Here is a 12331-nt window from a genome sequence, read left to right on the forward strand (position 1 = left end):
ATAATGGTGGGAAGGGTAGCACAGAGACAAGCATGAAGAAAAATATGTGCACAGGAATTGCAGTTATTTATTGTTTACTACACCCTAAACAAGCACAGTATTGTAAGATGATTTTTTTTAAACAGCAAGAGATTCTGCAGGAACGACTTCTCTAACTGGAAGGCTAAAAGAAGTGCTTTATTTTGTCCGCATGAGCCTTCGGTGTGACTTCTCTAACTGGAAGGATAAAAGTGCTTTATTTTGTCCGCATGAGCCTTCGGTGTGACTGTCAATAACACCAAAATGTAATCATTACCAGAGGGATAAACTACTTGTCTGCAACCTCACATAATTTTCAGATATCCTTCAAAAACAGCTTCCTGCAGCATGCCCGGGAATAAATCAGTACTGGGAAACAAGTGAGCAGGGCAGAGCCTGGCTAACATCGCCTCTGCTGACAGGCACCTGCAAAAAATTCCTCTGGCTGGAGCATGGTGACAGTCCTGGGGGGGGACCTGCAGGTTACGCTTCAGTTGTGGGTTTTACGTAGGTGAAAATTTCAGAGTGCCTGTTTAGGAGAACAGTTATTTCTCCTTACAGGCCTCGGGAAGCTTAAAATCAAGTAAATAAAGAGGAAACAAATTATATTACCAGGATATCATGGAACATAATTATTTGTAAAGTGCTTTGAGGTCACCTGGAGAAAAATGTCACAGAAATATAAAGTTCTTCTCACTATCACAGCTATATAATGAGATCTTTTATTACTTTATGTTCTAAGTGACCAACAGAGACAACTTTCTGACATTAAGACCTACACAAGCATCTACTTCTGGAAGAGGTAATATATATATATATATATATAATGTAAGATACTTCAGGAAGATGTAAGTTTATTTGCCTACCGCATATTAATGTTGGTCTGTCTCCCTAGGGCCACAAAACTGTTGTGCCTTTTGCATTTTTCCTTGTGACTCATATTTGCTAATAACAACAGGGGACTGGTTTAGTTCTATTTTTAGCAACAATGAGATTATTAGCAAACACTTAATCAGAAGAAGTTTGGGGTTTGGTTTTTTTTTTCGTTTCCTCAACATGCAAAGAAATTTTTGATATGTAACAAACTGAAATAAACCGAGACTAAAGACAAAGTAGAAAAATGCGGGGCGTCATTACAGTCATACATTTTTGTCAGCAGAAAGCGGTTGGTAACCGGCCAGGCATCGGGATGCCTTGTCCCCGGAGCTAAGTTTGGACCAGACACCCACTTGATTTCCTGTCTGAGCGTCACGTCGCTGCCGGCTGCCGAAGGAATTCCAGTCACTCCTGATTAGAGAGAGACCAAATGGCCTTACTTTTAAAGAAAGGTGAAGACAGTACTGTGCTGAAAACCTGCTTTTCAGCACTTCCCATCTTTCTTGGGATGCAGGAGCTGGGAAATTCACTCTTTCGGGACTTCCCTGAAGACTTCTCGCTGCAGAAATTGAGGGGTAGCAGTAGTAGACGATTTGAAGAAGTTATCCTCCCCTCTACAGATGTGGACTCTCAAAAAAAATCTTACTGTTACATCCAAATTCAAACTATCTGCCTATAAAGCAGGTTAAGACTGCAAAACGAAACAGCTGAGAGATGGAAAAGTCCTGAGTTAATGCTGTCTATGCAGTTTTGTCTTCCTTGTACATACTGTTTACGGTACATGACTTAATTGCACAGCCACATGCCATATTCTTACCCTCCTTGTAGTAGTTACAGAATACTCATTATCTTCTCTATTCAATGTCTCTTTTGGTTACAGCTCATCTAAGTGGCCTGAAAGCTTAAAATAGGGATTTCTTCCTGGCTATCCCTCTGGTAGTCTCCTCATAGAATCTCAATGTTCTACAAATGTTGAGAAAGTTAATTTTACAAGATCCCCCGGGAGAGCCAGTAACAGTATAACCCTCATTTTAATGGTGGTCACATACAGCATCTAGAGACCAATACCAAAACCTGTTGACTGTCTCCTAAACTTGGAGTTCTGGCTTGAGACACCAGGACCGTGCAACCTTTCCAGAGAGCTCAGCAATTCCCTCTCTTCAGAGAGCCATACGCTCACTTTCAGGTCCATATGTGACTATTTTGAACCAATGCAAACAGGGCCACAGATGTTCCGCTTCGACACTCAGGAAATAAACAAAAGCTGGCTGTGACTTCGCAAGTCTTGCACAGAAACCCTAGAGCAGAAGCAGGGATCAAATCCAATTATCCAGGACTGCACTCGCTTTCTGTAGCCATAAGAACCTTTGTGTTTTCCCTGCAATTTCCTGCCATGTTTACACCTTGCTGAAGTACTACAAACAACGTCCTTGCAGAATTTGGGCTTTTGGGAGATTAATGTCCCACTTGTGCTGAATGAGGCAGGGACCTTGCGGCAAACTTAGCATGTGATCCTCTAATTAGACACAGCACCAGGAGAAGAACAGGACCATTTCTATTAGCCAATAACTTACTCAGTTGTGGCTACTCCAGGGTGAGTTGCAAAATCAAATCAAATTTCCAGAGTACTTCCAGCTGCAAAGCATGACCTAAGTTTAGACAACAGGCACAGTACTTCCCTTCTATTCAATCACTTAAGGTTAGGCTTCCTATTCAGTCTCCATTTCTAGCTCATCTGTTTCATGGACAGGCTCAGCAGACCTCAATTTTATCTTTCTGGCCCCTCCAACCCACTGAAACTGCCCAGTGGCCAAGAAGCAGGACCTGACATGGAAGGAGCAGTGCGGAAAAGATGCTGCTAAAACTGAGCAGGAATTACAACTGCTGGTAAACATGAGTAGCCAAAAATATAAATTGATTTTGACAGTTGATTTTCAGCAGAAATAAAAATAAATTCTAGCAAGAGTGCTCGGAGGACACTGTTCTAACCACAAGTTATATGACATTCTGGCTCGTTTGATGCTATTTCACTTCATATAAATATATAAAAAATTTTCATTGAACCACAAGGAGAGTCCAAGAAGGATTTTTATAACATCTTAGTCAGGGCACTCAGTTGGGAAATGGAAGCTCTTGATTCCACATCATATGCCAAAAAATGTTCAGATTCTTTTTTCAGAATCTGAAGCAGCTTCAGACGAAGAACACCTTCCCGCAAAACGCTGAGGCAGGGGCAGGAGAGGTGAAGGTATCCAGCTCCTGGAAGGAATCTCATTTCCTGGTAGTCTGGGTATTTGTTTCCTACAGCAGAGGCAGGAACAACCCTTCCCCAACCCATAACTACAACAAGTACTTTGCCAGCTAAGCTGCCAGAGCAACTTCCCGAGGCTCTCGTGCACCTCGGTGCAATGGAGACGGAATCTAGCCCTTCATTTACACTGCTTTCAAAGCACACTACTACTACAGAGATCCTTTGTCTCTTTCTTTTATGATTCTGTTTCCCATTTAAGTTTGATATGAATCAAAATAGCTTTCAGCTTGGTGGTCAGGCCGAAAAATAATCTAAACAACTCATAACATCTACATATAAGGCAGGGCAGGCTTAATTCAGCCCCCTGAATTTGAATGTTTGATTTGCATCTTTTAACTTTTTAGCTCATTTTTCATGGAATTGCGTGTTCTCCTAGTCAGATAAAGAAAACAACCTATTTCCTTATAGGCAGGGAAGTCAGCAGGACCTGGGCCTCCACAGTCATAACAGGCCTCCTCCGTGCAAGCTAAAGGCATAACTGATAGCAGCGGTAGCAGGCTGTCATCCCTGGAGTAGGATTGAGTAGGCAGTGATAAGGAAACGCCCAGGCAGGTTCTGTTATTTGTAAATAGCTGATCGTTTAAATGTCAGTGCTTTGGACAGGGCTGACTGGGAACCAGCCCCAGCTTGCATTACTTGGTGGCACCATTACAGTACTTTCTTGAATGATTTCTCTATGTGAAAACTGTCATGAAGCTCTTCGGTGCTCAAAATTAATTGGTCCAACGAGCAATTCTTGACATTGTTGAGCTTGTTTCTTTACACCTTGTTCTCCTGTAACACTGATCCACTTGTAGAGGTAGTTTGACTAGAAAAGACAATTGATGCACATCCAAAGCCAGTGAAGCTAACCTCTGTTATTAGAGTAACAAAACACAAAACAGGCTTTTTTATGATTTATATGGAGTTGCTCTATTAGCTTTAGGATAAGTACATGATTTTACACTTTTTTAAATCCAAGGTTATAGCTATCTTCTTGTGCAACTGCAGACCATGCTTGTACCATCCTAGGGGAAAAAATAAAATGGAACTTATCAGCGTGCCACTTGGGCATCAGGTAGGCAAAGCATGTGCCATGGCAGGGCTTGTTGGGGTCAGCTGGCCAGCCCTTAGGGATAAATGAGATCTGAGGCAGAGGATCTTGAGCTAGAGCCAGAAGCCTTGTTAGCTGCAGAAAACGTTAGGTGAGCTGGCGAACTTGAACTTTGGATAAAGGGAATGGACACCTCCAGGTCTTTTTTCTTATTGCCACTTCAGTCTCTGATTGGAGTAAGGAATTGCTTGGTGTCTCCAAGCTTTCTGTAAAAATGAACCCTGAACTCACATGTAGGCCAATTAATAACTGAATCTATATGGGTAGATTCTATATGAATCTACTGGGTATGTGTATTTATACGTAGGGAGTGTTCATAACTATTTATCCTTGAATATACACACAGAAATCCTATACATGCATGTACGAAATTATATCTATAGAGGTGTATGTATGTGTATCAGCTTATAGGATGGGTCACTCGTCATTGAGTCCAGTGCCTGTGTCAACCTGCACTTGCACATCTGAGCCAGTGACTTCAGGTACCTTTAGGGAAACAGAGACACAGCAACTCAGATTCACTCACACAGGTGAACTGCATCTTTGCTGCAAATGCAAAGGAATGCTAGTCTTCTGGAACAGCTACTGACTGTTGCATATCTGCACAAGAAAAAATTAGAGGTAGTCATAGTTAAAGAAGTACCCACCCATTCAGCAGTATGAAGGTTTTGCTGATCCGGCACAGTTCCATAAGTGGGAATAATCACCTGGTTCAGTTCCAAGACTAAAAATAAACATAAAAAATTAAAGCATTTTAGCATTTTGTGTGGTAGGTGGTTTTTTAAATTTTATTTTATTAACGGTTTGTGGAGAAGCTACAGTCAAGTAACATTGACTCTATAACAGGAATGATTTTCACGTAACCTAATAACATACCTACGAATTCAATGTGGATTGATGCCCCTGTGACTCCTCACCCATTTCCCCAATGCTAGTTAAAAACCAACAACCTGCAAACTGAATTGCTTTCCTGAAAATATGGCATAAAATAAAAATGATCTTGTGAAGTGTGCTACTCCATGACACCATTATCAAGCACACTGGGGAAACTGGCCACCAGATCAAGCACTGGATAACACACAAATTCATCTGAATAAAGCTGCTGGAAATAAGTTACAGAAGCTCTACAATAGTGGTGAGGTATTGGTTTTAGTTTCTTAACAATTATTTTTGGGTCTTAAGAAGAAGTCAGATAACATCCAGAGGCTGAAGAAAACATCAAGTGGCTGAAGGGAGAAGGCTGCTTTCTGCCTATGCGTGGCAGGCAGATGGACCCCGTGTGTTATTTTTAGATCCTTAAAATAGAGAAGTGTCTTAGCCAAGTCGGTCCTGCACTGAGGAAAGGGTCATGGATATCGAAGACCTAAATGCCAGTGTTGTCTGAAGAGGGTAGCCTCAACTGGTCGAAAAATACCAAAATACTAAAAGAAAACCTCTAAACTCTAAAATAATCTAATCTATAGTACTAACTAATGAGCTACACGCTCATTAGCTACAATGCCAGGACAAACATAAGATACGCCTGGTGGTTTGGTTTTTTTTTTTTGGCTTAAAAACTTCGTTGATATGTGGCCAAATTCTCAAGAATTTTTAAGAAGCTTTTTTTTTCACTGATGATGCTCATTTATACCAGCTGAAGTTATGTCAAAACACTTCGAAACAGAGCACAACAAGACCACTCTTTGCAAATCAACAGAATTCTCTCATGGCCTCTAAGCAGTTGAATTCTCTGGTTTAAATACTCTTTCACAGAGTCTGGTAGGGACTTCGTTCCAGATGTTGAGCTGTCAGTTTCCAGATCTCTACTGTGGTGATAGTGTACACTCCAGGGAGGAGACAAAAGCAAGGCCATGAGTTTTTCCATCAACATCGCTTCAGAAACATTTGAGTCATAACCCAAAGGTTGGCCCAGTTGAATAATCAAAGTCCACGAGCTCTCAAAAACATCTTTAGAAACGTTTCGCAGCATTTAAAAACAGAGCAGGAAAATATGGACTAGTGCAGCACACAATCATCACATGCTGAGGCCATAATATGAGGACTCAGAAAACATGAGCATATCTCAGCAGCTACTGCACGATTGCTGCATATGCACTTCGTTCTATTTTAATGGGTTCAGCTCAGACTAGTGTGAGAAGGGCAAATACATAACCTTGATGTCAGTGTAATGGGCATCACCCTACATTCCTTAGGGCATTCTTTATTCTCTATCTGGACACAAAGCTATCCAGATACAAAGTGCTTCTGAAAGCCCACAGAAGAGGGAATGTTTCTGCCCACATATAATGGGCAGGGTGAAGAAGAAATATAAGCATCTTGCTTTGAAATATAAAGATCTGCTCTGAAACTCTGTGCCATTACACAAAACAAGCAGATGCGAACACAGACACAAAGACTTCTGCCAGCCACTGAACTGCAGTAATGAGAATCATGAGTTGAAATGGGCTTTTTGCTAAGTCCTCACAATGTGCAACTACACAGCCCTCGTCAGTGATGTCCAGAAATCCTTTCAGCCAGAACTGAAGAGACACATGGCATTCACAGCAAGAAGGATAACTTCAGTTCTAAATCCTGACGGATCTGGGGCTGGACAGGAACATCCTCTGTAAAGAATTATATGACTACAATTTGCTTCTGCCTCAGTGTGTCTGGCCAGCATATCTTTCCCATGATACGGTAAGTGTCATGCACACTTTACTGTTTAATCAATATTTATAATCTTAACACATTTTAGTTTGAAATACCACTCAATGCAGTCCCTGGGCCATTGATCCAATGAAAGGACTCATGCAAAAGGGACCTGACACTCTCAGTTCTTCTGGGACATCAGCTCAGAATTCTCTCAAATTAAATACAGATTAATGTTTGTGTGAAGCCAAAAATACAGAGCCTTGACACTACCTGAATGTGTACTTAGGTCAGATTTGTTCTAGCAGTGGTTTGCAAGGACAGCTGTGTCAATTCATGCAGTTTTTAGCTGGAAGAGACCCTTTCAGTATTTCAGAGACAGAAATGGTACCTGCAAAAGCTCAGCTTTGCCAGAAAAAGCTGCACCCACACAAAGTGCTTTTCCTACCCACAACATCACTTCATGTATTTCTCCCACTTCCCCTCCAGCATTAAAGTCAGTTTGAAGTATGGTGGAGAAGAAACAAAATTTCAGCACAAAAGTTTGGGGCTGGCATTAGGAAAAACTTTCTAACAGGGAGAACAGCAGAAGAGACTGTCTGGGGAGGCAGGTGAGGTCATGTGAGGTCTTCAACATCAGAGAAGCTTCAGCGCAGATTAATTAAATAAGCTGGAACAATCTAGGCCAAATTGAATGAGGCATGAACCTTAGGAGGATGGCCTGGATGAGCTTTTGAGGTCCTTTCCAGACCCAGTTTCCTCTGAGTGTAAGTCTGGCCATAGTGTTTTCATAGTTATGGCCAAAAAAGACTACTGCACTGAGATTTTATATTAAAATAATATTCCTGCTTACCTCTTTCTTCTTCAGAGGCATTATTACTCCTGTTAATGTTTGGGTCAGAGCACATCAAACGTAGATGCTTATGTTCTACCACTGAGTCAAGTAAAGCAAAGAAGGTATAAGGGGGCAAAGAAAACTACTGGATTTGTGTTGGCATGCTCTGGTTTTAATCGACTGATACATTCAGTTCTACCTTCAAGCAATCCTGGCAACATATGCTATTGTCAGAATATTTTATCAAATTTCTTTGAATTGTAATCACAGATTTTGAGTTCCTGCTCAGTGATACCAGCTGGTCTTTGATCTAGTCCTTACAAAAGATGCTGCTGTAAAAATTTTGAGTACTGAATCTGTGCATGCTACTTTATGAGAATGTCTCGGTGGTATCTGAGCTGCCAATATATCCGTGGCATTTCCAGCTGCCCAGAGGGCATTCTGCAACCCAGGACACTGAATTGCACTGTCGGTATTTCACCCCTTACCTCAAATAGGCTTATACACAAGTATTAAGAAGTCTATGTTAATCCCATGCTGCTGCTTTATAACCTGTGTACATCCCACACTTTGGGCCAGGCCAGGGGAGATGAATCCTGCTGCTGATTCTACCAGTGATGTCTTATGAGTTTTCTCCATGGCTTTGCTTTCTCACAGGTCAGCCAACTTTTCTGACTGGATTGAATAAAGGTCCTAAAACACGTTGAGAACTAATGCAAAATGTCTAGTCTTTCCATCAGTTAACTGATGTTGACAGTGAATGGTTTTGGAAGTTCAATGATCTTCCTATTGAATAAGTCAATTTTTAAAGGCTTTCATGAACATCACTAATAGCAATTTCTACCTATTGTTATGGCAGAGGTGAGAGGTTGTGGCAACCCAATAGGCATGGAAGCTGCTCTCCCTTTGGGATAAAGAAGAATTAAAACTTTCCTTGGAGTCTGAATAGTGATATAATAGAAGCTGCCCAAAGCACATGCAGTAGGGATGAAACAGTCTTTTTGAGACTGAAAATTAAGAGGCCTGAGAATGGAAAAAATGCAGTATCCAGAAATGAAAAGAAAGATGCTGTCCAAAAAAACATTAATGACAAGAAAACCGCAAAGATATTGGATAAGCTGATGTCTGAAAAGACCACTGGGCTTGGCTCTATAAGCAAGGACATTGCCAAACATGCCTGAAGTTGCCAAACTTTTTGTGCCAAAGAAATTCTTGGCTATCATTGATTTCCTCTCTAATGGAAATAATCAAAGGTGAAAAAGGGCAGCAGCACTCTTTAAGCCTGTAAAGCACCTACATAAGCCAAATTAATAGGCACAGAATTATTCTGAGAAACCAAAAAGGTTTTGCAACACCAAACCCAGAATAACTGGCACCTCAGTTCCCTCAACAGACCTGTGAGGCATTGCAAAGGACAAGATCTCAGCCCTGGCACTGAACATGGTACCTCATGAGCAATCTTGAATGTAAAGCCAGGAAGTGATCTCTGGGATCCCCCAGGGTCCCCAGGCATTGCTGCTTTGCTATAGATACCGCATCACCCCTCGCTTCCTTCGGGGTATAATGTAAGAGCACTGACTGTCTGCCACAGAAGTTTTAAAAAGTGTAAGTCCCAAATCCTGTTCTTACAGGGGGAAAACAAATTGATAGAATATTGTGCTCTCCTAAGTCCAAACCTGATGTGCTCAAGAAGATCTGCTTGGCCCCTCGGTCTGCTGCATAGGGTATCTCCTCCATAAATGGGAAAGTTTACAGTACAGCTACAGAAAACGAGTTGCTGCAAAGCCAGATGGCAGTGCTGGGGCACATCAACATCTCTGCGTTACCTGGTGGCACGCACAATGCTGTCCCACAGCAGCTGCAGGTGGAAAGCATGGAGGAAAGGGTAGCAGCCATTTACTGAAAGAGAATGCTGGACAGACGGCGTGCTTTAAACCCACGCTCTAGCTTAGCTCACAGCGCTGCCCTCGTGTAGCCGTGCCTTCGACAACAACCTTCACTGCATATAAAGATGTAAAAACATAGACACACTTAGATCTTTTAGACCCAAATAGATTGTGGAGAAAATTAACATAGTAACAAAATATTTCATTGACTGGAAAACATCAGGAAATATTTACATGCAATTTTTATCTGAATCGAAACATTCCCTGAAATGTTTGTTTGACACATTAGAACAGAAAAAAATAGTCATTACTAAAGTCTATTTGTCCTAATGAAAATCAGGTTAAAAGATCCTATCAGGTTTACCACCATGAGGCTCAGAGTACTGGACAGAGTCAGATTGTCCCCATCTGCTGGGATAAACAAGAAGATCCAAAGACGGTGGGGCTTGGCCCAGATAGTGCTTTCTAAGATCTTTCTAAGATCCTGCACCACACAGCTCCTCAGAGAACAGACCAGCATTGTGGTAGGGTCTCCTCATCTTGGCAGGCTGCAGTCAGGCTATCAGAAGACCGGTTTTGTGATACCATCACGCACGGCACCCAAGAGGCAACCAAGCAAAAAGCCCCACCTCGCAGGTACTTCTCAGAAGCCACAAGGAAGCACAAGGTAAAATACTTGATATGAACTGAGTCCTGGAATGAATGAAAACTACTTTGAAGCCCGACATCTAATCAAGTCAAATTACTTCCACTTTTTTTCATAAAAATGAACAAACTACTGCTGCCTGGAATAAAACTAATGTCTCAGAGATTCATCTTCTCAAAAAGGGTGAGTATTGACACATCCAAGACAGGGTACCATGTGAGGAAATGGCAATCACTGTCTGTATCAAAACTGAGGAAATAATAAAGAGAGGAGAGCATAATTTTCAGATTAATCAGTCTAAAGATCCGGAGTAATTCCTGAATACCAGCTGGGGACAGCAGCAAGGTTACTGTCCTACAAAGGACTTTATGTACATGGCAGCTTCCTTAAGAATGTCCAGCCCTCTGTCTCTTGGTCCAAAAATAATAAAATTATGGTACTGACATATAAGATTCTGTCCTGTCTTTTGAGGACAAAACAGGGGGAAGAGGAGGACAAATTTACGCCATGTTGTTCTAAATGCCCCAGAAGATCAAAAAGGCAGAGAACTTACAATACAAAGGAGTTTCCCTACTGAGCAAGGATTTTTCTTTTCCAACTCTTAACACTCACCCAGAAAGTAAAGTTATTGGTATAAACATGAGTACAAGTTCTGGGGCTATGAACAAAGAAAAGTTTGAATATATGTTATTTAGACACGACAAAAAACCTGTTTTCCTTCCTGTTAATTTGTATCAGATTCTCTGTATATTAATATATTAATGATATATGTATAAAATTAATATATTAATTATATATGTATTTATAAAATAAAAAATTTAATCTAATAGTTATTACTAAAAGAAACCTATCAGAACACATCACAACCTGTTTCAAGGGCTGATCATAGAACAAATATCTTTTTCAGTTACATGTAAACTATTCAAGTCATATGTAATACTTGCTGAAATCTGAAGTAAAACCATTGCACAAGTCGATTTTTTCTGGAAACAGAAACTGTTGGACTGATATACTGTTTTTTGACAGCCACAATCTCTTCTGCTGATGAAGAATATTTCTTTATTGTTGTTTATTTCATATGCTTGGTTCATTGTATACGAGTATTCTTGGAGCTAAGAAACTATTTAGGAGTTGAAAAAGCAGGAATATGTATGTCCCTTTTCAAATCTGTGAATCAAAGAAAGAGAAAATGAGATCCATAGCTCTAAAACAAAATTAATCAAGGTTATTAACTTCCTTGAGCTACTTCCTCTGTTAAAAAAATCAGTTTTAACTGTAAAATATCCTTGATGGTCTTGATCCTTATATATCAAGATGCATACAAAATAGTTTCATTTAATCACCTAAATGATTTTAAACAAAAAAACCCCATCAAATCCTCCTTAGCTAGGATGATATGTTAACTTAATTTCTTTCACTTCACAGAGTAAATGAATAAACACGAGTTAAGAAAAGAATGTGTTAGATTATCCTTCCAAAATGTAGGTCTGACTGTTTTACCTTGCTCCTTGCTAGGTGGAGACATTATTATCAGGATTTTTTTGATGGTTAAAGGTCTGTCTGAGTTGAAGTAACTTTTCCAGACTAGCTCCTCTTTGGGATACAGTCTCATCCCCGCTCACTTACGAGGGCAGCCATTATGATCACAAATTATCAATGGTTTCACCTCATTCCACCAAAATACTACTGGCTTGCACCTAGTAGCAGTTCATTTAAGTTCAGTTATTTTACTGGAATGTGTTCAAATTAGTTTTATTTTATACCTGTAGACCTTCTTTGAAGAATACATTCTACTAAACCCAATATTCTTCCCATTTCAAAAAGTTACATACTTGAAGTGAAATTTAATTATTTTTATAACAAACTATATTTTATAGCCTGTGGTTTATAGTTAATAGGAGATCAGTACAGCTGCTTTCTGTGTCAGTCTCGCTCTCTTCTTACGATCGCCTGCGGTCTTACAGCATGTGGGGCAACCGCTGACAATTAGGAATGCCAAAATGGCTTTCCAAGCTGTCAATAAATTACACCCTTTGTG

General features: G+C 40.5%; 1 protein-coding gene across 1 annotated transcript in view; it reads right to left on the bottom strand.

Moving 5' to 3' along the window:
- ANO6 (anoctamin 6) overlaps nucleotides 1–11905 on the bottom strand; it is a 58487-nt gene extending 46582 nt beyond the window's left edge. The window contains exons 1-2 of the mRNA XM_009642279.2: nucleotides 11794–11905; nucleotides 4946–5022 (exon numbers count right to left, since the gene is read on the bottom strand). Coding sequence (XP_009640574.1) covers nucleotides 4946–5022; nucleotides 11794–11905 — 189 coding nt within the window. The remainder of the gene's footprint in view (nucleotides 1–4945; nucleotides 5023–11793) is intronic.
- Nucleotides 11906–12331: the final 426 nt, after the last annotated feature.

The sequence above is a fragment of the Egretta garzetta genome, unplaced genomic scaffold, assembly GCF_000687185.1.
Source record: "Egretta garzetta isolate BGI_Z169 unplaced genomic scaffold, ASM68718v1 scaffold420, whole genome shotgun sequence".
In the NCBI taxonomy this organism is placed as follows: Eukaryota; Metazoa; Chordata; class Aves; order Pelecaniformes; family Ardeidae; genus Egretta; species Egretta garzetta.